The 27,982-nt window shown below is 46.2% G+C and overlaps 1 protein-coding gene across 4 annotated transcripts in view; it reads right to left on the bottom strand.

The window, feature by feature from the left end:
- Nucleotides 1–3,703: 3,703 nt before the first annotated feature.
- LOC6033904 (ankyrin repeat and KH domain-containing protein mask) overlaps nucleotides 3,704–27,982 on the bottom strand; it is a 78,012-nt gene continuing 53,733 nt past the window's right edge. For 2 of the 4 annotated variants that reach the window (XM_001844241.2, XM_038261391.1), the window contains exons 2-10: nucleotides 26,216–26,351; nucleotides 25,950–26,132; nucleotides 10,385–10,451; nucleotides 9,829–10,006; nucleotides 9,464–9,763; nucleotides 8,793–9,207; nucleotides 4,135–5,642; nucleotides 3,962–4,061; nucleotides 3,704–3,870 (exon numbers count right to left, since the gene is read on the bottom strand). In XM_001844241.2, the coding sequence (XP_001844293.2) occupies nucleotides 3,719–3,870; nucleotides 3,962–4,061; nucleotides 4,135–5,642; nucleotides 8,793–9,207; nucleotides 9,464–9,763; nucleotides 9,829–10,006; nucleotides 10,385–10,451; nucleotides 25,950–26,132; nucleotides 26,216–26,351 (3,039 nt within the window). In that variant the 3' untranslated portion in view covers nucleotides 3,704–3,718. The remainder of the gene's footprint in view (nucleotides 3,871–3,961; nucleotides 4,062–4,134; nucleotides 5,643–8,792; nucleotides 9,208–9,463; nucleotides 9,764–9,828; nucleotides 10,007–10,384; nucleotides 10,452–25,949; nucleotides 26,133–26,215; nucleotides 26,352–27,982) is intronic. The other 2 variants (XM_038260352.1, XM_038260916.1) reach the window with 2 other exon arrangements.

Genomic DNA, 27,982 nt, shown 5'->3' with positions numbered 1-27,982 from the left:
CTGAATTCGCGGCCTTTGACGCCGTGCTCCAACGACCCGAACGATTTGACCGCCGTGACCCCAGCACACTTTCTCATCGGACGAGAAATGCAAGCAGTTCCAGAGCCGTCGTATCTCCAGCTCAAGCAATCGGCGCTGTCCCGCTGGCAACACGTGCAGGCAATGCAACAGCAGTTCTGGAAGAGGTGGATTGCGGAGTATTTGCCGGAGCTGCAGAACCGCCAAAAGTGGTTGAAAACCACCAAGATCCAACCGGGCGCTTTGGTGCTGATCAGCGACCCGAACGCTCCGCCGATGCAGTGGCAACTTGGTCGAATCATCGCACTGCATCCCGGCAAGGACGACGTCACCAGGGTGGTGACACTACGAACAGCGAAGGGCGAGTGCAAGCGAGGCGTGTCGGAGATATGCCTGCTTCCGCTGGACCAGGAAGTAACGGAGGATTGAAATGCACCATTTCAATGGGGGAGGATGTTTGTCGTTAAAAAATCGGTGTTTTCAATTTAGTGTACATAGCTAGTTTTTATTTTGTTCCCACCTCTAAACTACAATCTTGGAATAAAGCCGTTTAAGTTTTTACTTGTCACTCGAAGAGAACGCACGCGAGTTTTTCGTTCTTCCGCCAAATCCGAGTGAAAAATTACAGTCCACTGGCTAATTAAGCCGATTTGAGGAAAACAGAATTTTTAAATAAAAAAGAGAATTTAAGAATTTATAAATATAGTTTTATGAATTTTAGGAAAGGAAACATTAAAGAATTCTGAATTTAAATTGTTTAATTTCAGGATGAAGAATTTGAAATCTCGGGTGAGTTTTCAAAAAGTCGTAAGAGCCACCGTGACCTCTGACACTATTTTCGTTTTTCTCGAAAAAGAGACAAAATTTCATTTATTTTTAGTTTGGGGCACTTGAAGGACATGTAGATGAACAATCTCGAGCATTTTTGATATTGGTTTTTTGTAAGTAGGTCGAATACCAATGCAAAAAGGACTTTGTTTACCAATGGCTCTTACGGCTTTTTGAAAACTAATGCGAGGAATATTTTATCCATAAGCACTACAATTGCTTATGCAATTAGAAATTCTAAATTACTTTTTCAAAACAACCAATGCGCCAAAGGTTTCCTATGTACATAGGACCTTTTGAAAAAGTAAGCTTGAATTATTGATTTTTATGCACCAAGTTTTTTATTTAAATAAAAACTCCGAATTTATGTAGTACTTCAGTGTTTCAGCCATTGTTGGAATTCGAGCGAGAAGAAGGAAAGCATTTCTCGCTCGCGAACGAGGGAGAGAACTTGTAGTATTCTTTTCTCGCTCGCGCTCGCATTCGTTCGCGTTCTCGCTCGCGGCGAGCGCTCGCGAGCGCCTCGTGCTAGCCGTTCGCCCCAAGCTAGCAATTTGTTTATCAGGCTTATGAATACGAACCAGGCGATGGTAAAGAGGTGTAACTTCAATCGCTGTGTTGTTTTTTTGTTCGTTTCTAACACGTTCAACTTCTCGCGAACGGGCAATTCTGGCTCGCGAGAAAGCCCGTTCGCGAGCGGAGGAGAGCACGGGCAATCGGTGAGTTTCTCTAGGCAGCTCGAGACTCGCGGCGAGAACTCGAGAGAGAGAAAATTTTCTCGCGAGAGCGCGATAATACCAACACTGGTTTCAGCATATAATAATTATGGAAAATTTAATAATTATTTAAGAATTTTAGTAATTAAGCATTCAGAAAATAAAATATATTTTTTAAAGAATTTAGAAATTTAGGAATATTAAAATTTAAAAAAAATGTGTTTTTGAAAATCAAGAATTCAAGAATTTAAAAACTAAAAAAATTAATGTAAGAATCTATGAATTTTAAAATTTGAAAATTTAAGAAATCAAAAATGATTCTAGAGTTTTTTGTTTGAAAAGGTCTTATCAAAATTTAAAATTTTTGCTTTTTGAGTATTTTTATAACCGCCTTGAGTTTTGTTTAAGGGGTTACATACATGTAGAAAATCACAAAATTTCATATTACAGAAAATTTATTAAATCAATTTAAAACATGATTTTCAAACACTTCATAATTTAACTGAGTTAGAGACGATTTAAGCTCAGAGTTTTGCCATGCGCAAAGCAAACTGTCTAACTTTCTGAGCGTTTTTCTCTGAACACCAAGTTAATTTACGGGTGCCACGATATCTCGAGATGGGACGGACCAAATTGGCTGAAATTTTGGGTGAAGACTCCCAAGACATATTCCGTGTGCATGTCGAAGCCCGATTTTAAAATTCTGAATTTTAGAAAAAATACAAAAATCAAAAACTGGCGATTAAAAAAAAGATAGAAGATAAAAATATTTTTATCTTTTTTTTAATAAACTTTTTGAAAATCGGCCTTCGTCATGCATACGAGACCGGTTTAACGAGTTTTCACCAAATTTTTGAGCCGATTTGGTCGAAGCAATGTTGAGATATCGTGGCACCCGTTTTTTGAAACTGCTAACTTCAAATAGCTATATCTCGGCAAAGCTGTTGTCTTCAAATTTGTTTTGTTAATAGATGAAAAGTAATATTTTAATGCCCTGAAAACAGATTTTAAAAAAAGTTTAAGTGTGTGCTCAAACCCACCTCTGACATTTTTGCCGATTTACATGTATGTAACCCCTTAAAGGACCTTTTTTTAAAAAAATCCAGAATTTAAGAATTTTGGAAATCAAAAATCTAACTAAAGAATTTGAAAAAAATATAATTTAAAATTTTCATAATTAAAAACATTACGTACTAAAAAATTGAAAATAGTGTTTTAACTAGTAATATAAGAATCAATACATTTTAGATTTGAGAAATTTAAGAAGACATACATTAAAGATTACCAAATTTTAAAGTTTTACATTTTCGATTTGTTTGTGTTTTTGTCTTTCATAATTTTAGATTTTTTCTATTTAATTATTTTAGTATTTTAACATTTAATATTTTAATAAATTAATTATTTTAGGATTAAAGAATTGAAAAATTTAAGTTCAAGTTTGTTTATAGGACCTTTTTAAAAATCCAGAATTCTTAATTCTGGAATTCAAAAAATCTTATTGAAGAATTTGAAAAATAAAATAAAAACATAATTTAAAATTTTTATAATCAAAAACATCATGTATTCAAATATTTAAGATATTTTTTAACTAGGAATATAAGAATCAAAAAATTTTAGATTTGAGAAATTTAAGTAGACATACATTAAAGATTACCAAATTTTAAAGTTTAACATTTTCGATTTGTTATATTTTAATAAATAAATTATTGTAGGATTGAAGAATTTAAGAATTGAAAAATTTAAGTTCATGGAATTCAAAAGTTCAAGCAATCTAAAATTTAGCAACATTTTAGAATTTACAGAATACTGGAATTACGAATCTTTAAAAATTAAATAATTTAAAAAATATATGATTTTAGCTAAAAATTCTAAATTCTAAAACATAAACTTCAAACAATATTTGCAAAGACCTTATGTGAATGAAAGAAATAACGGAATACAAAAAAAAAAGGTTTAGAAAGATAACTTTTTTTATAGTTAAAAATTTAGAATGAAATAATATTAGAGTTTTAGCTTATTTCTTTATTTTTTGATATGGTTAACCCACTAGATATTTTTTAGAATTTTGTAATTTTAGTTCTACTGAACAGTTTTAAAATATTTAAAGTGTTTTCACTTCAATGTTTGAGATTTCCAAATTAACAGAACATTCAAAATTAAGGAATTTTGTCACAGCGGCACTTGCCTGGAATGGCGTGCTGCTGCTGCTGCTGGTGACCAACGCCGAGCGTCGACATTGGCCCGAGCAGTGGCGGCGCCCCGTTCGGGGTGGTGGTGAAACTGGCCCCGGCGGTGCCACAAATCAGTCCTGCAGCGTGGGCAGCACACAACAAGAGACGAGAAACGGTTGAGGATAAGCTTGTACTGGAGAGGTCACCACACACAGATGATCCACTTACCTTGAGCTGGCGTCGTAATATCGATGTAGGTTCCCGTGGGCGGTAACAGCGTCGGCGGCGGACCGTTCGAATCACAAATAAACTGGATGTTGGCCTTCTGCTGCGAAGAAGAAGAAAAAGAAGAAGCAATTAGATGCAAGTTCGACCCCTCAGCGTTCCCTCTCCAAACTCACCTTCTGGTACATTTCCTGCATCTGCTTCTGGTACTGCGCCTCGTAGTTGGATCGCATAACCCGCTGCTGCTGTCCTCCGTTGTCCTCGCCGATGGGTTCGCTGCGCACTTGCTGCGCTTCCGAACTGGTTAGATTCGGCTCGAACGGCGACAGTTGTTGCTGGTTCTGCTGAGCCTGAGCTACGGCGGTCGCAGCCGGTTGTTGCTTTTTACGCAGCAGACTTCGCTGTTTGTTGCCAATTCCGGCGGCGGCGGCGGCAGCAGCTGCTTGTTGTTGTTGCTGCTGCTGCTGCTGCTGCTGGAGAATGGCGGCGTTGTTGGCGATGACCTGCTGTTGTTGTTGCTGGGCAGCGACCAAGTGGGTTGGGATTTGCTGGGAAAGGACTTGATGCTGTTGTTGTTGCTGGTTGGTGTTGTTGTTGTTGCCGGGCGCTCGGGACAGGCCGTGGGCGAGACCGTCCTTGAAGCCCTGCATCTGGATCAGTCGCATCTGGGCGAGTATTGAGGGGTCGGCCGACGCGATGTTGCCATCGAGGAACACATTCGGGTTGGCGGCGACCAGCATTTGGTTGTTGGCGAGCAATTGTTGTTGCTGCTGCTGCTGTTGCTGGTCGAGTACGCCACCATCCTTGGCAGAGGGGTGTTGTTGGAACATTTGCTTGTTGGAGACTCGATTCATTTCCGGGACTTCGTGAAGGCCGGGTGGTGCGGCAAGCAGTTGTTGTTGCTGCTGCTGTTGTTGCTGGTTTTGGGTGATGATGAGCTGCTGCTGCTGTTGTTGTTGGGCAGCGGCGGCCGCGGCTGCAGCTGCGGCAGCTTGTTGTTGTTGGAGTTGCTGCTGCGCTTGCTGGAGCTGGATCTGACCGTTGTTCAGGAGGTTCTGCTGGGCGGCCGTGTTGGCACTGATCAACGAGTGCGGGAAATCGAGCAGAAGCTGAACGACGCCAATGTGGCCACCCTTGGCCGCCTCAATCAGCATCGTGCTGTTGTCCTTGAGCTTGTGGAACGGGTCGGCACCGTTTTTCAGCAGGAGTTCCACGATGTTCTGATGGCCACCGGCACAGGCCAGTGACAGCGGGGTGTGGTCATTGTTGGTCGTGTGCCGATTCACGTCGGCGCCCTTCTCGATGAGGAACTTGACGATGCACCAGTGACCGGCGCGGCATGCCTTCATCAGCGGAGTTCGGCCCCCTTCCGACTCGTGCTCCAACTCCGCACCGTAGTACAGCAGAATGTCCGCCACCTCGGTGTGACCGTTCTCGCACGCGTACGTCAGTGCCGTGTCGCCGGTTTGGGTTTGCGCGTGGACATCGGCCCGATTCTCCAACAGGAACCGCACCAGATCGATGTGACCCTCCTGGGCGGCCTCCATCAGCGGCGTGGACGCACCCAGCTCGATGTCGGCACCGTGCTTGATCAGGTAGTCCGCGACCTCGACGAAGCCGCCGCAGCAGGCCAGCGTCAGGGCCGTCTCCTGCGTTTCCTCGGTTTGGGCGTTAATATTTGCACCTGTGAAATTGAGAAAAAGATTTGTTCAAATATTATTTTTTCAACACATTTAGAGAATCTTAAAGACATTTCTTAAGGTTAGCAAATCAAAAGCAAATTTCACACTAAAATTATTGTCCTTTCTAAATGAGAAATGTTCGCAACAGCTGGGTCAACACATTGCGAAACGAAACAATACCTTCTATATTCACAACTGACTTCTCACTTTGCGCATTTGTCCAGCAGTTATTCAACTTCATAATCGTTGTTTAAGCAACAAAATGCAAAATGAAGATTTTTTCAGGACGTGCGACAAAAGGTCGAACGATTTAAGATCGAATGGACAAAAGGTCGAAAGTGGACAAAGGTCGAATATGAAAAAGGTCGAATGTGAAAAAGTTTTTAAAAAAATCTGAATTTGTTTTAGTGAATTTTCTTATACGATTCATGCATTTAAACATGTACAAAAATAGTCAGATTTCTAAAATATTTTGTCAAATTAATTTTCTTAAACCCAAATTTAAATGTTTTGTAAGTTCAGTTTTCCATTCTTTTGATACTGCGCAGTTCTTCCAATAAGTAGCATAACTTCTGAATTATTTTTAAAAGAGTGCTTCCATTCCTTGAATTTGTTTTGTGATAATGTTTGTAAAGGACGCATTAGACTATCACAAACAAACAAACTTTTTGACAGTTTTCCTGCTCTATTTCTTTGCCTGCATTTGTTTGCAGAAACGTCACCCTGCATACATTTTGCTTTGTTTGCGAGTTTGGCAAACTGTCAAACACAAAAAAGCGCGATTTTGTTTGTTTGTTTGCCATAGTCTAATAGCTCCTTAAGTTATCCCATTCTTTTAAACATAAGCAGTAAAAAAAGTCTAACTTCAAAAAATATTCTTGACGGTTGTAATGGGACCATCCATGAATCACGTAAACAGTTTGTTTGGAAATCTTTTTTCAGGTCTAGTTTCAGGTAGTATTTTTTCTATTTTTATAACCAATCTATTCTTTATTGTTGTATTTATTTTTTCAAACATGTGCAATTTTTTAAAAGAAAGTCAAATTCAAGTCGAATTGCTAAATATATTTCTGGAGTTTTTTTTTAAAAAAAAGGACCAATAAACCAAATTTTCAGTTTTTGCGTTTTGGGTGATTTTTAATATTCCTGAATCAAGGCTTTTTCGAAAACACTCAAAAAGCAAAAACTGAAAATTTGGTTTATTTGACCTTTCCAAAAAAAAACTCCAGATTTTTTTTTTAATTTTATGTCTAACCCCCAAATATCAAAAATATCTTCAAAAATCCTAGGATTTTTTTTAAGTTCTAATTTCAATGAAAATTGAATAAAAATAAACTAAAAGCCGTTCATAATACCTTTTCATTAGGGACCTACATAGGAAATGAAATGATCTGGGAGAAATGTCAAACACCCAAAGTCGTTACAATTTAAGGTTGAAAAACTTGTTGTTTCATGTCACCTACGGTACGTTTTTTGTACCAAACAAACACACACATAACAAAAACTACTCGGGTGAGTTTTCAAAAAGCCGTAAGAGCCACCGTGACCTCTGACACTAGTTTTCGTTTTTCTCCAAAATGAAACAAAATTTCATGCATCTTTAGTTTGGGGCACTTGAAGGACGTGTAAATGAACAATCTCAAGCATTTTTGATATTGGTTTTTCGTAAGTAGGTCGAATAGCGATGCAAAAAGGACTCTGTTTACCAATGGCTCTTACGGCTTTTTGAAAACTAATCCGAGACTACTAGATTTTTTATAAACAACAGTTTTCCAATAATTGTGATGGTTATAAATCTCGATTTTTGGTCAAATTTATTTTACATTGATTCCGACCTTATTCTTGCATGGTCTTGTTGCTCGATTGGAATCCCAATTTGATAGTTCGATTGGAACCCTGAGAGTGACATTTCGCCTCTCCATATAGGCTCTCTACTTTTCATACATGTTTTCAAGATTCATGCATTTAGGCTCATGTTTAAACGTTTTTTTTTAATCAAATTTCGACCATTTAGCATTCGACGGTTGCCCATTGGGTGCCCAGAAAAAAATGATCTCCTGCTCCACAAGCGAAAAAGGATTTTTTGGGTTATTTTAAGAATCTGTGCAAATTTTGAGCGAAATCGGTTGAGATTAACCCACTGATGCCCGAGCCTAAAGTTGGTGAAAAAAAGTTTTTCATACAACAACGACTTTTTTAAATCGCTGATAAATTTTCAGGATTAAGTTTTACAGTTTTGATATGTTTTACAAAGTTGTAGAGCATTTCATTTTGAATGAGAATCTCACTTTTGGGAACAAAACCGACCAAACCGTACGAAAATTAGGTTTTCCATACATTTTTTCGATTGTTTTCCCATACAAACTTCACCTTCGAGGTATCAAAGGGCAAATGTTGGCCGATTTTGCTCATATTTGGCCCAGAACAATATTCAGCTTGTGGAGCGAGGTTTTAGAATACCTCCTGACTCAAGGCGGTTATAAAAAATACCCAAAAAGCAAACTTTTAAAGTTAGTTCACTGCTGTACGCATAATTGTCCCATGTTCAAAAGTGCAACTGAGAAAAACGCAATGGAAATTTTTCGACCGATTTCTGCGTTTCTACGCATAATTGTCCCGTGGATTCCTATTCGCCCTATGTGTCCCTAATCGCCCCAGTTAGTAGTTTATCACACTTATTTGTGATTCTCTTGCTATACAACAGGTAAACAAGACATAATGCTTCGTAAAAATAATGATTCCGTGTAAGAAAATACTTGGTGGGACAATTATGCGTAGAAGTTTAACGATGGGACAAACAGGCTTGTTGTTGTTTTTAATGAGTTTCCGAACAAAGTACCAAATTTGATGTGTTTTTCTTAAAGTACACATCAAACTAAACTTAAAAATGTCAAAAAGTCAAAATCGTCCAAAACTGACATGGGACAATTATGCGTAGAACGGCATTTATAAAACCTCAACAAAAATCATTACATAAATACAATAAAAGTGGATTAAGAAGATGGGAAGTGTTGATGGTCCACTTTTTCAAGGGGACAAGCGAAATTCTCCACGGTGTCCCCAAGTTAACTTTGCTCGGAGTTGGAGTTTGTTTTTGGAAAGGTGAATGACTGAATGAATGAGCTTCGATAAGCCACCAAAGAGCCCCTCACCTTGTTGTAATAGTAACGCCACCATCTCCTCGTGTCCCTCGCGGGCCGCCTCCATCAGCGGCGTGTACCCCTCGTCGTTGACCTCCTCGATGTTGGCGCCGCGCTCGATCAGCAGCATCGCCAGGTCGACGTGGCCACCGCACGCGGCCAGCGTCAGCGGCGACTCGAACGAATCGGTCGGCATGTTGACCTGGGCGCCGGAATCGAGCAGGAGCCGCGCCACCTCGACGTGACCGTCCATGGACGCCTCCATCAGGGCCGTGTGCATCTCGTCGGTTTTGTGCTCCTGGTCGGCGCCCGCCTCCAGCAGGTACCGCACCATGTCCAGGTGGCCCTTGTAGCAGGCCAGCGTGAGCGCACTTTCCTTGAACTCGTTCGAGTGCGTGTTGATGCCGGCACCGTGCTCCAGGAGAATCTGCGGGGAGAGAGGGTTGTCAGTTTGTAGTTCAAGACATTTGGGAGGAAGAGCTTGAAGAATGCGCGACTTAATCCGAACATCAGATAAGATCAAACTGGGGTCATCGCCCGAATCGGAACGCATTGGCCACAGAAGCTCCCCCAAGGGAACCTCAATGTGGCCGCATTCCGACTCCAGAGCTCTTCTCTCGGGTTCTAATCATTTGTCCGTTGGTCTGAGAAGTCTGTCCTGCGGACATTCAATCCTAGCTCACCTTGGCCACTCCGACATGGCCGGCCGACGCCGCCTCCATCAGCGGCGTGTGCCCGTTCTCGTTGTGGTCCTCGACGTTGGCGCCGCGCTCCAGCAGCAGCCGGACCGCGTCCTCGTGACCGCCGGCGCACGCGTACATCAGCGGGGTGTTTCCAGTGGACGACTGGGCGTTCACGTCGGCATCGTGCTTCAACAGCAGCGCAATGATGTCCACGTGGCCGGCCGAGGCCGCTTCCATGAGGGGCGTGCAGTCGTTCTTCTGGCCGCGGTCTTCGACCTGCGCCGACATCGCCAGCAGAACCTGTTGATAGATAGACAAAGTGGGTTAGTCCAGTCCGCACGAGTCAGTTAGCAAAAATTGCTCACCTGGGCCAACTCGTAGTAGCCGGCGGAGCAGGCCAGCGACAGCAGCGAGTCCCCGTCGTCGGTGGCCTCGTTCAGCGAGTTGCCCTCGCCGAGGAGCCGCCGGACGGTGTTGACGTCGTTGTCGGTGCAGGCCGCCAGCAGCGAGCGCGAGAGCAAGCTGAAATTACGAAGAGCATTTCTGGAATGTGACAAAAGAAACGTCGAGGAATGTGTGGGTTTGGGTGGGAGGAATCGGGAATCGGGGAACCAGGTTTGAATGTGTGTGAGGAAGTGGGAGATAAAAAAGAGGAAAACAAAGAAGCAAAAAACGGTGGTCGTGTCAATGAAAACGGGTTGGCAACAATTTTTTTGGTGGTGGGTTTTCAGGAAAAAAAATATAACAAATTTTGGCGGTTCAAATCAACAAAAGAAAAAGAAAATTAAAAAAAAACGAGAAGAAAGTCCAAATACTTGGGAGTTTCTGGAATTCCTTCCCAGTTGGTGAAAGAGAAAGTTGTTTGAAGAAGGGGGAAGAAGGGGATCTCGTCCAGGACGAACGAAACTCGCACACACTTACTTCTTATCTCGCGGGCTGCCACCGCCTTCACTAGATCGCATGCGGGTGAGGGCTTGTGCTGCTTCGTCTGAAAGAAAAGAATAAAATATAGAAAATAAAGAAAAAAAAAAAAACATATTTTTATTGATGGTTTCAACAAAGATTTCTATATTAAATTAGATTTCCAAAACCGACAGCTGTTCGTTTATTTGATTTTTTGCTAAAGGTGGCATTCAATTGCGGGAAACTTTGTTACGAAACATGTCAACAAATAATTTACAAAGTGTCTGTGATTGTGTTGCCCTATCACACTACAACAAGCACTACAGTCCAGACTTGATTATCCGAAGCCTCGTGTTTGTCGTTAAAAAATCGGTGTTTTCAATTTAGTGTACATAGCTAGTTTTTATTTTGTTCCCACCTCTAAACTACAATCTTGGAATAAAGCCGTTTAAGTTTTTACTTGTCACTCGAAGAGAACGCACGCGAGTTTTTCGTTCTTCCGCCAAATCCGAGTGAAAAATTACAGTCCACTGGCTAATTAAGCCGATTTGAGGAAAACATTTGGTCCTTCACGGCCGGATCGCTGAAGTAGTGACCGGACGGAAGTTTGACAGGTTGCCGGCGCGGGAACCTGAGTCGAAGAATCGCGAACAAAGTGTCCGCGAGTGAAGGCGTGGGGCGCGGGGCGTAGCTCCCACGCGGGAAGAAAAGTTTGTGATCCGGAAGTCGGGCAGCTGGAGAGCGGCTCGGGACGAACGGATTTAGACGAAATTCGGTGGAAACCGTTTAGTGAACACTGACCGAGGGTTGGTGAGTGAAAAAAAGTGCGCGTGCTAAAAGTTCTCGTGTGGCGTGGGGCGTAGAACCCACGCGTTGAAAAAGACACTTCCGGCGGGGGCGTAGCACCCTTTAAGTGAAATCGGGCATGTCGAAACATGACTCTGCCGCGTACGCCTAAAAGTGCAAAAAAGAAAAAGAATACGCCGAAAAAGAAACCGGGAGTGCCCAAGGAAGAAACACAAAGCGGTGACGAGAAAAAGGAAGAAGTGACGCCGATCAGCAAGCAGTTGTGGGAGCAACGGAAAAAGGAAAACGCTCGCAAGATGGAGGAACAACTTAAGGCGCTGGTGCGTCAACGAGATGCAGCGGAGAGACGACTCAAGCGGGTGCAGACGGACTTGAGAACCAGTGCAGCGGCGCCGAACGAAAATTTGCGGAATCTGCATTTTCTGAAGTTCCAGCTAAGCGACATCGAGAATATCTTTGCTAAGTTCTGTGAGTACCAGGAGCAGATTTTCGCGATGGCACTCTCAGAGGACGAGCATGCCAAGCACGAGAAATGCGAGCTGGAGATCGAAGCGTTGCGCCGCGGGCTTACGCTTAGGATCAACGATATCATCGAGAAGCTGGAGAAACCCACACCGACCACTGCGCTCGTTCCGGCAGCTCCCGCCGTCGCCAACACACAACCGAATCTTCCGCCACTAAGTGTACCTCTGCCAAAGTTCGACGGAACATACGAAACATGGTACTCGTTCAAGTCCATGTTTCAGAACATAATGGCGCGGTACACCAACGAGGCACCGGCGATCAAGCTGTACCATCTCCGGGACGCGCTGATCGGCAAGGCAGCCGGCGTCATCGATCAGGAAATGATCAACAATAATGATTATGACGCGGCGTGGGCTGTCTTGGAGGAGCTGTACGAGGACAAACGTGCGATCATCGATCGGCACATTGACAACATCTTCGCGCTGCCGAAGATAACCCGCGACAACGCCGCAGAGCTCCGGAAGGTCATTGACATCTGCGTGAAGAACACCGAAGCCCTGAAGAAACTGAACCTCCCAGTCGACGGACTGGGGGAGCAGATGGTTGTGAACCTGCTGGCCTCCAGAATGGACAAAGACACGCGCAGAGCATGGGAAGCAACCCAGAAGGCGGGTGTGTTGCCGACGTACGAGGCCACGATCACGTTCCTGAAGGAGAAGCGCAGAATCGCGGATAAGCTGGAGCAGAACAGTGAGAGTGAGAAAGTGAAACCGCAACGTTCGGTTACAAAACGAAGACGCTGGTGGTGGCCAGCGAAGCAAAGTGTTCAGTGTGTAACCAGGATCACGAAGTGATTAAGTGCGACCAGTTTAAGCTGAAAAGTGTGAACGAGAGGTACAGCCACTTGCGAAAGCATGGCCTGTGCTTCAACTGCTTGAGGATGGGGCACCGCACCGACGGGTGCACGTCGACCAACTCGTGCCAGAAATGCAGCAAGCGACACCATACTTTGCTTCACACCGATGGGCCGAAGAAGCAGGAGGCGGCTGCGAACACGACGTCGACGGTTGTGCAGAAGCCCAACGAGGAAGGCCGCGCTCAAACTGTTCCGCAGACAACGGCGGGGACATCCCAGTCCGGCCAAGGTTTGACACTCTGCACCACGTCCGAGGCCCCAAGGAAGCAGACGCTACTCTCGACGGCTGTAGTGCTAGTTTACGGCGCCGGCAGCGTACCCTACCTGTGTAGGGCGCTGATTGACTCGTGTTCACAAAACCATTTCGTGACCGAGCGCTTTGCTAACCTGTTGGCGAGCAAAAAAGGAACGGACTGATTACCAGGTCAGCGGATTGAACGGGGGGAACGACCAGAATCAGTCACCTGGTGCGCGCGAAGGTCAAGTCCCGCGTTGGCAACTTTGCTGCCGACCTCGAGCTCCTGGTGGCCCCGAAGATCACTGGCGACGTGCCGGTGAAGACGATCGACATCGCAGGGTGGAACTTGCCACGAGACGTTGACCTTGCGGATCCTAACTTCAACCAGCGAGGCCGGGTCGACATGCTGCTCGGAGCGGGCATATTCTGGGATCTCATGAAGGCGAAGAGAATCACGCTGGCGGCGAACCTCCCATCGCTCAGAGACACGGAACTGGGCTGGGTGGTCGGTGGCGTGATGTCAGAATGTACACCAGTGATCGCACGTACATTCTGCACCGTGAACGAGGACGAAGAGCTGAACAAGCTGCTGAACCGGTTTTGGGAGATCGAAGGAGTCGAAAATCTGCGGCGACCGGTGACGTCGACGGCTGAAGAGAGTCTCGAGCACTTCCGGAGCACGTACAGTCGCAGGCCAGATGGGAGAATTGTTGTTCGCCTCCCGTTCAACGAGCGCAAGAGTGACCTGGGCGTGTCACGAGAGATGGCGATCCGTCGGTTCCTGAACCTCGAGCGGCGGCTTGATCAGCAACCCGACCTGAAACAAGAGTACGCCAAGTTTATTCACGAGTACGAGCAGCTTGGACACATGAAGGAAGTCGATGTCGGACCGTCCGAACCACCTGGATCCGCGTACTACCTGCCGCATCACTGCGTCTTGCGGCCCAGCAGTACTACAACGAAGTTGAGAGTCGTGTTTGACGGCTCTGCGAAAACGTCGACTGGAGTGTCCATAAACGACGCGCTGAAGGTTGGCCCCACGGTCCAGAATGACCTGTTGTCGATCCTGCTGAACTTCCGCTGCTACCGGTACGTCTTCACCACGGACATCCCGAAGATGTTCCGCCAGATTGAGCTGCACCGAAGACACGCCGTACCAGCGCATACTTTGGCGTGACGACCGATCGCAGCTGTTGAAGGTGTTCGAGCTCAAGACGGTGACTTACGGCCTGGCCTCATCTCCGTTCCACGCGACGATGGCGTTGAACCAGATTGCGGAGGATGGCGAGAAGGAGTTCCCGTTGGCCTCGGCGGCATTGAAGAAATCGTTCTACGTGGACGACGGACTCTGCGGAGCGCAGAGTGTGGAAGAAGCCCGATTGCTGAGTCGAGACTTGCGCAAGCTGCTGAACACCGGCGGCTTCGACGCGCACAAATGGTGCGCAAACGATCCAGCGATTCTCGAAGAAGTCCCGGAGAGCCTCTGGGGAACAACGTTCGACCTGAAGGACGCGGCTGCCAAGTCGGTCGTGAAGACGCTGGGTGTGGCGTGGAATGCGTCGCAGGACTGGTTCACCTTCAGCGTGCTGCCACCCGAGGAAGAAACGAAGCCGCTCACGCGGCAGAAAGTACTCAGCGAAATCGCCAAATTCTTTGATCCACTTGGCCTGGCTGGTCCGGTGGTGACAACTGCGAAGCTGATCTTGCGGAAGGTCGGCACGTTGAAGAACATCGGCTGGTTGGATCCGGTTCCGGAGAGTGTGGCCAACGAGTGGCGTCGATTCCGGCAGCAGCTGCCTGCACTGAACGACTTTCGGGTCTCCCGGTGGGTCTACGACGAAGGGCAGAACGCGTTGAACTCCACGGTTATTCCGACGCGTCGGACGATGCGTATGGCGCAAGCGTGTACGCACGCAACATCTACCCGGACGGCGAGATCACGATGCGGTTGATTTGCAGCAAGTCAAAGCTCCTCCCGAAGAAGGTCAAGAACGTCCCGAAAGAAATCAGCACTCCCAAGGGCGAACTTGAGGGTGCGCTGCTTCTCGCTGAACTGGTTGACAAGCTGATAAACGCCGTCGATGTTTGCTTCGATTCGGTGAACTTGTGGTGCGACTCGCAAGTGGTGCTGAGCTGGATCGCGAAGAAGCCCGACGACCTGGAACTGTTTATGGCCAACAGAGTGAGGAAAATCCAGCAGCTGACCAGTAAGTACCGGTGGGGATACATCCCGACGGATGACAATCCTGCCGACCTGATTTCGAGAGGGGTGATGCCCAAAAACTTGATCCAGCGGGTCATTTGGAAAGACGGGCCGGTGTCGATGAACAATCGCACAATCGAGGTTGTGCAACCCCTCTTCTCGACGGCGCGGACCTCCCGGGATTGCGATCCTCGAAGTGTCTGGCACTGGCGGCGCCGACTCAGCGATTGCGGATCTTCGACAAGCTCGGAGATTTCCGCCGACTGCTTCGCAGCATGAGCCTGGTGGTGCGGTTTGCGAACTACATCATCTCAAGAAGGAGGGTGGTGGTGAAGGGCTTGCCGACGAGCGAGGAGCGCGCGGCGGCGCTGAAGCTAATCCTGCGCTTGGTGCAACGAGAGACGTTCCAGACCGAGCTGTTGGCGTTGAAGGAGAGCCACTCGCACCGTCTGCGAGGACTGAACCCGTTCATCGATCCTGACGACGGCCTTCTGAGAGTTGGCGGTCGGATCAAACAAGCATTCGTGCCGTACGACAGCCGGCACCAGATCCTGATGCCTGCCAAGCACCCTGTCACGGAATCGTTCATCCGCTACGAGCACGTAAAGAACCTCCACGTGGGCCAGAAGGGCCTGCTTGCACTGATACGCCAACGCTTTTGGCCGATGAACGTCAAGACGACTATCCGGAAGGTGATTCGGGGATGCGTGACGTGTTTCCGAGTGGATCCAACAAAGACGGTTCAGCTGATGGGAGATCTCCCGTCGTACCGCGTGCAACCTGCCCCGGCGTTCTTCCACACTGGTGTTGATTTCGCTGGGCCGTTCCTGATCAAGTCGCTGACCGCAGCACGAAGGCCGATGATGACAAAGGGGTACGTGTCCCTGTTCGTGTGTATGAGCACAAGAGCCATACACCTGGAGCTGGTCTCTAGTCTTACAACGGATGGGTTTCTGGCTGCCCTGCGGCGTTTCACTGGACGACGGGGCCTGGTGAATAAGATGTACTCGGACAACGCGACCAACTTTGTTGGATCGGAGACCGAACTCGAGCGACTCGCCAAGTTGTTTGCAGAGGAGCAGCACGTTGAGAAGGTGGAGGAGTTCTGCAGCAGCCGCGGAATCACTTGGAGTTTCATCCCGCCACGCAGCCCACATTTCGGTGGAATCTGGGAAGCTGGGGTAAAATCGGTCAAGTATCACCTGAAGCGAGTAGTCGGCAACCAGAAACTCACCTTCGAAGAACTGACCACCGTGCTTGTGCAGATAGAAGCCGTGCTGAATTCGCGGCCTTTGACGCCGTGCTCCAACGACCCGAACGATTTGACCGCCGTGACCCCAGCACACTTTCTCATCGGACGAGAAATGCAAGCAGTTCCAGAGCCGTCGTATCTCCAGCTCAAGCAATCGGCGCTGTCCCGCTGGCAACACGTGCAGGCAATGCAACAGCAGTTCTGGAAGAGGTGGATTGCGGAGTATTTGCCGGAGCTGCAGAACCGCCAAAAGTGGTTGAAAACCACCAAGATCCAACCGGGCGCTTTGGTGCTGATCAGCGACCCGAACGCTCCGCCGATGCAGTGGCAACTTGGTCGAATCATCGCACTGCATCCCGGCAAGGACGACGTCACCAGGGTGGTGACACTACGAACAGCGAAGGGCGAGTGCAAGCGAGGCGTGTCGGAGATATGCCTGCTTCCGCTGGACCAGGAAGTAACGGAGGATTGAAATGCACCATTTCAATGGGGGAGGATGTTTGTCGTTAAAAAATCGGTGTTTTCAATTTAGTGTACATAGCTAGTTTTTATTTTGTTCCCACCTCTAAACTACAATCTTGGAATAAAGCCGTTTAAGTTTTTACTTGTCACTCGAAGAGAACGCACGCGAGTTTTTCGTTCTTCCGCCAAATCCGAGTGAAAAATTACAGTCCACTGGCTAATTAAGCCGATTTGAGGAAAACACCTCGATTATCCGAAGGTTTGTTTGGGACTTCGGATTGTTTAATCAAAAACAAACGAAAAATCGGATTGTTTTTCATTTTCTTGTTTTAAGCATCAAATTTGACTTCTGTGATCCCATTTTAGTCAAATTTGAATACAGTAGTTGTTCGGAAACTGGGCTGAGAACGTAGCCCAGTCACAGAATGTTGCTCGTTGACTAAGCTGTACAAAAAATAACGAGGGGACCACTGATGCATAATATTTTCCAGATGGAATATAAAAATAAAAGTTACTCAAATTTATTTACAATGCTTACTTTTTATATTTCCTTAATTTTAACTTGAAATTAAACAAAAGTTTGAAAATAGTAGTTTATGCAACAAGTTGCAAAAAGAGGATTTTTTCAGCACGAGTCGTACATTTATCCAACGAGGTTCACCGAGTTGGATAAATACGAAGAGTGCTGAAAAAATCAAGTTTTGCAACGAGTTCCATACAACATTTTTTGCAATTCCAAAAACACATTCTGAGTGAAATTCTAAGTCAAATTTTCATGTATTTTGTCAATAATTCGTTTAGATCAATTTTTTTTTGAAAAGTATTACTTTTCGAAACAAGTGCTGAAAAGTTCAACTTTTCAGCACCCATTTGAGTGCTGAAAAGTAGAACTTTTCAGCATTTATTTTGAAAAGTGTTGCAATTCGATTCTGTTATTTTTGGTACAGAAAAGTAGGCTATTTCGTCGTTCAAGAATGACAGGAAAAGTGAGTAGTTTCACGACGGAATTGCAAAAAAGTTTTTTTTTAGATATTGAATATGATTTTTGCATCCATTAACCCCTCGGTCATTTTGGTTTGTTTTGGTTTTTTGACGTTTGTCTGCTTTTTAACTGGGCTACTGTAGTTGATATCCTGATAAATAATAAAATACATTTTTTCATCATTTCATCACCGCTATATTGGCCGCCATCTTGAATTTACAAATACTAAATCACTTTAGCGTAGTTTAGGGGTCATACTTAAACACAATACACAAAAAAAAACCAACGAAAAAACAAAATTTTTTTTCGTGGTTGTATTATACAAAGCTTTGATTATCTCAAGTGAAATTTTTCCGATTCCTTCGGTAAATCGAGTCTAAACTGTACAACTTATTTTTTTAACGGATTTTTTTTTTTTTGGTGATAAAAGTTAACTGTTAAAATCAAACAAGCAAACAAGTTATTTTGAAAAAAAATATCTTGAATTATGAGCAAATGAAAATTCAACAAACTTTTGAAGATCCATCAATTATATACCCTGTTCCCAGAGTGCATCCAGGTTTGACAGGTTTCTAAATTCTACTTATATTTCCCTTATTATAGACACTAACAATGTATTGACAATTTCTACTTCTGAACGATGTTCGGCAACGTTGTAGATTATGATGTGGACTTTCCAGAAAAAAATGGACATACGGAAGAAATCCCCACTTTTTTATTTGGATTTTTATCAAAATAGGTATTTTTACTTATTTCATTTACTTAAGGAGCTATTACACTACGGTAAACAGACAAACAAACTCGCATTTTTTGACAGTTTGCCTGCTTTGTTTGTTTGTCTGTATTTGTTTGAAAAAACGTCAGCCTGCATACACTTTGCCTTGTTTGCGAGAATGGCAAACTGCCAAACACGAGGGGCGTGACAAAGGCCTTATGTCGGTGCAAGTAGGCGTCCTGATTGAGGACCCAATCGTAGTAGACTTAATTGATGACGGAAAATAAAATTATCATTCTTGTTCAAACCACTGAGCTGAGTAGTTTACTTTTTACGAGCTCTACCACAATCTAAAAGGTTATTGGCCCAGATTCAAGAATTTAAAAAAGATGAATCCGCAAGTCAACGGTCAAGTTCAAGACAACCCTCAAGCCCCGCAGCAAGTTCCCCATCACTCAAACATGCTCAGTCTCCCGTCGATTGAACGTTTAACCGGCCGGGACAATTGGTCGACGTGGAAATTCGCTGTTGAGACGTTCTTGGAACTGGAGGAGCTTTGGGAAGTTGTGAAGCCAACGTTGAACGCTGACGGAACCTTGCCACCGATTGACGAACGGAAGTGCCGCAAAGCGCGCGGCAAGATTATCCTACTTCTAGACCCAACGGTCTATGTGCACGTGAAGGGCGTCAAGACAGCTCGTGAAGCCTGGTCGAAGCTGGAAGCGGCTTTCGAGGACGCGGGACTGATGCGGCGCGTTGGTCTTCTACGGAAGCTGATTACGACGACCCTCACGGCATGCGGTTCTATGGAGATCTACGTGAACGAAATCGTGTCCACCGCTCACCAGATCCGTGGCGTTGGATTTGACGTCAGCGAGGAATGGGTCGGAACTTTCCTACTCGCTGGTCTTCCAGAAGAGTACAAGCCGATGCTGATGGCCCTGGAAAATTCTGGTCTCGCCATTACCGGGGACAGCATCAAGACGAAGTTACTCCAGGAAATGCATTCGGTTCCGGAGAAGACTGCGTTCGTCGGACGAAAACCGTATCCGCCGAAGCAGAAGCCCAGCGCAGCCCAAGGACGGTCAGCTGAGCAACAACCAAAAGGACCGAAGTGCAAGCGTTGCCATCGACACGGACACGTTGCCAGGGACTGCCAATCAAGAACTGGTTCAGCCTTCGCAACGGTGTTGGCGACGAACGAAGGTTTTGAAGATGACAGCTGGATTTTTGATTCGGGAGCATCGGAGCATTTCACGAAGAATCGTAGCCTGCTGACTGGTGAACGGGCGGCGAGCGGTGTCGTTATGGCAGCTGACAAGCAACCGATGAACATCGTAGCCACCGGAACCGTCCTGCTCAAGCCGAAGTGTAACTCCGAAAGCCTGCCGATTGAAATCAACCACGTCAAGTTCATCCCTTCGATGTCCAACAATCTCTTGTCGGTGAGTCAAATCGTTCGACGAGGTTTCGAGGTACGTTTTACCAACCGTGGTGTCAGAATCGAGGATGCGGATGGCGATCTCATCGCTACCGGCCGCCACGACGTGAAGAACGGGTTGTTCCAGTTCGAGGAGAAGGAGAGGGATGTTGCGTTGACCCTAGCAGCTTCACCACCAAGCATGGACGTCTGGCATCGAAGGATGGGACATCTCGGCAATTCAAGTTTGAAGATGCTGAGAAACGGCCTCGTCTCTGGAGTGCAGTTCAAGGACGCTGTTGCTGACAACTGCGTGGTGTGCGCTAAGGGTAAGCAAACCAGACTACCATTTCCGAAGAAAGGACACCGTGCCAACGATATCCTGGAACTCGTGCACACGGACATTTGCGGACCGATGGAGGAAACGTCAGTTGGCGGGAGCAGGTACTACGTGTCGTTCGTGGACGACAAGACGAGACGGATTGCAGTCTACTTCTTGGAGACGAAGTCCGAGTCTGAAGTTCTTCACGCGTTCGACGAGTTCCGCACTCTCGCTGAAAGACAAACCGGGCGGAAGCTGAAAGTACTCCGCAGCGATAATGGTAAGGAATTCGTTAACCGTTCCTTCCAAAAGCGTCTACGTGAACTCGGTATCAAGCACGAGACCACTGTAGAGTACACCCCGGAACAAAACGGTATGGCCGAGCGGGTCAACCGTACCTGTGTGGAGCGAGCACGCTGTATGCTATTCGAGGCGAGGCTACCGAAGTCATTTTGGGCGGAGGCGGTGTCAGCTGCGATTTATCTCATCAACCGTTCGCCCACCAAAGGTCACAACCTCACGCCGGAAGAAGCTTGGAGTGGACGCAAGCCTGACCTGTCGCATGTTCGAGTGTTCGGGATCAAGGCGATGGCACACATTCCAAAGCAGAAACGCAAGAAGTGGGACGAGAAATCGAAGGAGACCATCCTTGTCGGTTTCGACGAGCAAACCAAGGGGTATCGTCTCTACGATCCTGTGAAGAAGAGCGTTTTCAAAAGCCGAGACGTGATCTTCATTGGCGAAGCAGGACGACCAGAGACTGCAAAACCAGCCGAAAGCAGCAACCCGAAGCGAGTGCGTACTTTCGTGAGTCTGGAGTTTGACAACATCTCGGAACCTGTAGCTGAACCTATCGTACAGGAGATGCTACCTGCGGCTAACCCCGCGGTACCTGACGCTGAACGCGATGATGTCCCGGAGCAACCAGCTGCGTTGGCACCTTCCGGACCGGAGGTCGTGCCACCTGCGACCGAGCCAGAGACGTCTGAAGATGAAGAGTCGGAGTCCGAAGCTGAATTTTTCTCGCAAGTTGAATCAAGCGTTGGCGAGAGCTCGGACGACAGTGACGTGACGATCTTGGCGCTCCCCCCGCGAAAAACTCTATATCCACCCGAGTCACAGGTGTTGAGGCGCAGCGGCAGGGAGCGCGCCGTCCCAGGCAAGTACAAAAATTATGTCCTTCCGAGCAAAGGCTTGCCGTCCCATCACTCCACAGATAACCCATCTTCTGTCGATTTTGCGGAAGCCGGCCCCAGCAGCGTTAAACATGGACTCAAGGCGAGCAAGGGTGCTACCAAGAAGTCGACGGATCCTCGAACGGTGGCCGAGGCGCTGCGCAGCGACGAAGCTGATCTGTGGCGGACCGCCATGGGCGAAGAGCTCCAGGCGCTGATGGACAACAACACGTGGGAGCTGGTGCAGCTTCCTTCGGACAAGAAGGCGATCGGTTGCAAATGGTTGTTTAAAACCAAACGTGACGAGCACGGACGTGTAGTTCGTCACAAGGCACGGATCGTGGCTCAAGGATTTACGCAAAAATATGGCACGGACTACGATGAAGTTTTCGCACCTGTGGCGAAGCAGGTGACTTTCCGAGTGCTGCTAACCATTGCGAGCCGCAGGAACTCCGTTGTCAAGCATGTCGACGTTAAAACGGCTTATCTGAACGGCGAACTGGAGGAAACAATTTTCATGCGGCAACCCGAAAGTTACACCACCGGCGACGAACGGACCGTTTGTCGTTTGAGGAGGAGTCTGTACGGTTTGAAGCAGTCCGCACGTGTTTGGAACCGTAAGGTGGACTCAACTTTCAAGTCGATCGGATTCCAGCAGTCGAAATCGGATCCTTGCCTGTACATGCGGCGCCAGAATGATACGTTTGCGTACATTCTAATCTACGTCGATGACATGGTCATCGTCACGCAGACCGAGGAGGAGTTCAACGCCATCTTCGAGAGTCTGCAGCGGAATTTCACCGTAACCAATCTCGGTGATATCCGACACTTTCTCGGAATGGAAGTCGAGAGAAGCGATGCCGGTTACAAGCTGAACCAAGCGACGTACATCCGGAAGCTGGTACAACGGTTTAATCTGGAGCAAGCGAAGCCGTCCAAGGTACCACTCGACCCCGGCTACCTGCAGCAGAAGGAGGAGGAGTGCAAGCCACTTCCCAACAACCAGGACTACCTCAGCTTGATTGGAGGTCTGCTGTACGTAGCGGTGCACACCAGGCCAGATATTGCAGTGAGCACGTCGATCTTGGCCCAGAAGTCCAGCAAGCCGAATCAACAGGACTGGAACGAAGCAAAGCGAGTTCTGCGCTATCTGGATTCGACGATCAATCACAAGCTCCAGCTGGGTGCCACGAACGAAGAATTGCAGATGTTCGTTGACGCAGATTGGGCTGGAAATTCACGGGACAGGAAGTCCAATTCTGGCGTACTGTTGCAGTTCGGAGGTGGACTTGTCGCTTGGTGCACAAGGAAGCAAACCTGTGTGGCGTTGAGCTCAACCGAAGCAGAGTTCGTTGCCTTAGCTGAAGGATGCCAGGAGCTCATCTGGACTCGCAGATTGCTAGAAGAAGTTGGAGAGGCAGCTCTTGGACCAACCAGGGTGAACGAGGACAACCAGAGCTGCATCAAGTTGGTGGAAAGCGACAAGATCGAGCGACGAAGTAAACACATCGAGACGCGCTACTTTTTCGTTCGAGATCTGCAGGAGAAGGGAACGATAAGGTTACAGTATTGCCCCACGGAGAACATGCTAGCTGATGTGATGACGAAGCCGCTTGCCAGGATCAAGTTGGAGAAGCTGCGTTCGGCGATTGGGATTCGACCGGATCAGTTCGAGGAGGAGTGTCGGTGCAAGTAGGCGTCCTGATTGAGGACCCAATCGTAGTAGACTTAATTGATGACGGAAAATAAAATTATCATTCTTGTTCAAACCACTGAGCTGAGTAGTTTACTTTTTACGAGCTCTACCACAATCTAAAACCTTAATATATTATTTTTTGCTATTTAATACATTAAGGAATTAAATTCCTCGTGTGATTTGACATTTGACAGCGCCACACCAGCTTTGAAAACATTGGTTTGCTTCGTATCTCTTTCACGCGCTCGGCTGTCAAGTTTGTTTTGGTTTCGCGCTTGGTCGCGGTGGACAAATAAAAAGAAGCGGAGGAAATTCTTGAGCAGGACGATGCAAAAGTGCCATAGGCGGAGAAGTTGCAGCCGGCGGATTATGATTACATTGGCCAGTAGCGAATCAAAAAGCTGGGAAAGTGCGGTTTAATCGAAGACGAGATCCTGGGACGCGCCTTGCGTCGGTCACTAGCAAGATTTCTTTGCAGCTGGTGGTGGCTTGTGACAGCGATGCCTTCAACAAGTCGACACCGGATGAAATAAAAATCTGTTGTCCACTCACGCTCGGATGCTGGAGTGATTAATCCGGCAAATGGTTCGACTAGCTGGCCACTCTAACGCTCGCTGGTTCAGGATCAGGGGTCAAGGAAGAGCAACCAGGAGGGAGTGGACCATTATAATTATGAGTCCATCAGGGTTGGTTATTCGAAATGGCCTTCAGTTCTGTTAGGTGGTGACTTTTTTGTAGATTTTATTGAATATAGACAAATAAAAAACTCAACTCTGTTGTTTCATTTATTTCAACAAGAATCGCATCAATTGTGGAACCGACGACGGCCGTCGGTGGAACCATGTTGAGATAGTAATTCTTGAAGTGTCTGGAATAAAGATGCCAAGTTGCCGATAGCTAAGGACTTTGATTAACACGTGAACAAATACACAACTTTCCGTTCCCGGGAAGAGTCCTGAATTTCCACCGGGCTCATGGTAGTACCGGTGATGGAGGTCGTCACGGGACTAACGGAGGTCAAAGACTCAGCGGTGATGAGGGTGGCAACGGGACAACATCGGGGAAACCACTTCTGATGGGTCTCGTTGAACATGCCCAGCTGTTTGGCGGGAGTGCTGACGAAGAAACCAGACCAAATAAATAGGACCATTTTTGCCGAAATATGTGGCCCATGGGAAGAATTGGAGTCGAGGATACTTTTCAGCAAACGCAGCATCCAGGTGTATCTCAATGCGCCGCTTCCACTGGGCCAGCTTCGATATCGTCCCTAGTACGTCCTGGTCACTGCCCTGGATGGCGCTGCGGAACTTTTCCGGTTTGCCCGTGCCGCGCTGGCACTTATCTGCTCGCCCTGCTTTTCGAGGACGCAAATTTTTGAGCCAAACACAACAACAAACACGCGCGGTGCCAAACTGTCAAATCAATGTAGTGTAAGGAGAGGTGGCGTTGTTTTGACCGTAAACAATCGTTAATGTATTTAATTCCTGCCGTTAATTAATTAAATAATTTAATTTCTTACTATTGTCGCGCCCCTCGGCCAAACACGAGAAAGGGCGAGTTTGTTTGCGGTAGTGTAATGGCTCCTTTAGCATATCTGTAATTGCTAAAAAAGATTTTTGCTGAATTTTCAGATCGAAGCCCGTCTAGAGACAGGGTTGAGATTAAAAGGGTTAAATAATATTTTACCAGCGTCATATTGTTTACCATCATTATTATCACATTTCCTTATAATTTAAGAGTTTTGAAGGGATTATTTTCTGTAGGTCGACTTTGAAATTATGGGAAAGTATATTCTGTTTGAAAACCATATATTCGGAACATCCACAAATTTGCAACACAGGCAGAAATTTGTCAAAAGTTTCCAAAGGCAACATTTCTTTTGAATAAGTCGATTTTCTGGAATATATTTTTGCCGTTTTCGAGAAATCATCATTTTAACAACCAAATTCCCAAGCTTGAGAAAAAGAGGAAATTGTTATGGAAACTATCTCTTTTTTTTCGCTCGTAGATCAAAAACCCAAAATAGGCAAGTTTAACGTGTTTTCAGAATCTGTTAAAATACTAAAGCGTAAAATCAACGTTAAATTTCAGAATTACAGCAAAAAATCTCAGAAAATTTTGCCTCATCTACAATAAAACTTACGTAAACTCTTACGAAAACAAATCATCAGATTGATCTAGATCACCGTCGAGTGTCGAGCATCGGTTGCTGCTTTCCCTGTTTGACATCAAAGTAACAAAGTAAACAGGGGCAAAATTGACAGGCGCATTGTGGATCAGGCAACGTCACGGTAGAATGTGTCCATTTCATTTTAGTAGGCCTCGATTTCTACATGGAAACTGACACCCTTCAAAATTCTTCTGAATCAAATCGCGATGTGGCGAACAACAACTCAGGAAGAGTTCAAACATCCTCGTAAAAAAAGCTGCTGCTGCGTTTGCCACTTTCATCATGAACAGTCAACCACTAGCGAACCTGAAGAATCAGCGGAAGCTAGCTCCTTCCGGAAGCCCGGTTTCTACGAGCAAATGATGATTGACCACTACTTTCACACCCAATCGCAGATGGATTTCTCCGGCCGGAAAACGATTGCCATGGTTCATCCGTTGGAGGAGTCAAATAGGGCTAGGTTTTTTTGTTTCCCAAATTAACTATAATCAACATTTCAAGATATCCATTTCAGGAAACCCTCTTCATACGTCGTCGTTCTCCAATCTCAATGCGCACGGCGGACGCCGTCTGTCGCTACTGCCGGCCCTTCCACCCGGACCGGTTCCAGCCCTCCTGCCCAACCTTCTCCCGAATCCACCACATCCCGCGCCGCGACTTTCCCTCGCCCCTCCCAACCTCCACAACCTATCAGGAAACCCTATGCCTGCCGGCAGCCCGCGTCCTCCACCGAAAGCTGTAACCGATTCAGCGATCTTACCTGCCGCTTCCAGCAGGGCTTCGAGGCGGGCCTTTTTGTCGTGGGAACCGGTCCCGCCGCCTCCACCACCACCGCCACCTCCGCCGCCCCCACCTTCGTGCTCCAGCTCCTCGTCGTTGTCCAGCAGGAACTTGCCCGCGACGACCGTGCTGCTGTGGATGTCGTCGTCGTCCTCCTCGTCGTCTGTGTTGCCGGAAGCAAGGAGAGTAAAATGCGTGTTAAATTTGACACTTTGGAATTGAAGGCGGGGCTAAATTTTGGCTCACCTTCGGAATCCTCATTGTCGTCGGCGTCGTTGTCGCAACTGTCCGACTCATCCATGTCGACGTCGTTCTCGCAGCTATCCGAACACTCCGTTTCTGGAATTTCGATCGATTGCTGATCTAGGGGGAATGAGTCAACCTGGAAGAAGCAGAAAACGTAAAAAAAAAGTTGAATTAGTAAAATGCATTCTTGTTTGGTGAAGAGGGAAACGACGAAGTTGCTTTTTCCCCCCGGGACAATCTTTATCCTTGCCGCATTTTGTGGGGGTTTTGGGAGGAGGAAGGGATCAAGCAAAGAGGAGCAGCATTGCCATAGCACACGTACAAATCATCAATCACACACGAGCAAAATGGTAGAAAAAAAACACACATACATACTTAAAGAGCAAAAGTAGAAATGTCTTTAAGAGGTTAAGGTAGGGTTGCCAAACTCTTAGAAAATTTCCGCGCTGCAGTGCTAAGAAAAGGACTCATTTAATCGCGTTGCTTTACACGTAACCCGACGAAGTGCCTTCCGATTCACGATTCGGAAATGTCATGTCCAAAGGCATATTTTTCACAAAAACCGTTTTAAAATACTGTTTCAACACTAAAAACTGTAATATGTTGAAAACCTTCAATTTTATTTATATTGCAAATAATTTAAAAAAACGTTTCTTAATCCGCCATTAAGTGGTTGGTGCCTTCCTCACATTTACAATTTAATTCAACTCCGAAGTTGTCCTTATCCAGATTTGCATTGTTTCCAAATCAAGTTCCAGCACCGAAAAAGACTTGTTGAAAAGAAGTTTATGAGTAAAAAAAATCTTACACAGACTTTTCCAGAAAACGTACAGACTATCATTTGAAGCAATGTGGCAACCGGGCGTTTCACCTCTGGCGCGACTCCCGCACGTAAACAAAAAGACCCGGCCTTTTGAGGTTATGCAAAAATCACTCTTTTTTGTATCTACATAAAACTTTTTCATGCCATAACTTTAAAAGTACTTCACTAAACAGAATAAAATTTAATAGGGTCTTAGGGGACCCCAAAACGAACAGAATAAGGTGGTTCAGTCAGGTCTGAGAAAATTGTGTGGAAAAAAATCATGTCTACACGCATCCCCACAGACATTTGTTCAGAATTTGATTCTGAGTCGATAGGTATACGTGAAGGTATATCTAGGAGGTGTATTTAAGAAGTTCATTTTTCGAGTGATTTTATAGCCTTGCCTCAGTGAGGAAGGCAAAAAGGTTTAAAAAATACCGTATTTTGTAAAAATATGAGTATTTGGTATGAGAAACCAGCAAACAAAAATAAATAAATCTGGAGTTTTTTTTTGAAAAGGTCCAATAAACCAAATTTTCAGTTTTTGCTTTTTGGGTGTTTTTCAATACCCCTGACTCAAGGCGGTTTCAAAAACACCCAAAAAGCAAAAACTGGAAATTTGGTTTTTTGGACCTTTCAAAAAAAAAAAACTCCAGAAATTTAAAAGAAACTCCGTATTTAAAAGATAAATGTCCGTGCAAGCCACAAGAAAGAGAAAATATTGACAACTGAAAAGTTTTTTTTTTTTTGTTGAATCCAAAGGACCGTTCAGAGAGGCATTCATCGAGATAGAAAGAATATCGAGGAATTCGCAATTCGCAATTCGCAATTTTCAGTGTAAGAACGGGCCTTGACCGATCTTATGCACCAGGTTCCCGACGAACACGCACTGCCCTTACACCTACATCTCACCCTTGCTCTGAGTCAGTACGAGCAGCACGCTAGAACACGCTTTGAGTGTT

The sequence above is a fragment of the Culex quinquefasciatus genome, chromosome 1 (genome assembly GCF_015732765.1).
Source record: "Culex quinquefasciatus strain JHB chromosome 1, VPISU_Cqui_1.0_pri_paternal, whole genome shotgun sequence".
Taxonomy (NCBI): Eukaryota; Metazoa; Arthropoda; class Insecta; order Diptera; family Culicidae; genus Culex; species Culex quinquefasciatus.
The sequence above is the reverse complement of the archived record's forward strand: the minus strand, read 5'-3'. Positions and strand labels throughout refer to the sequence as shown.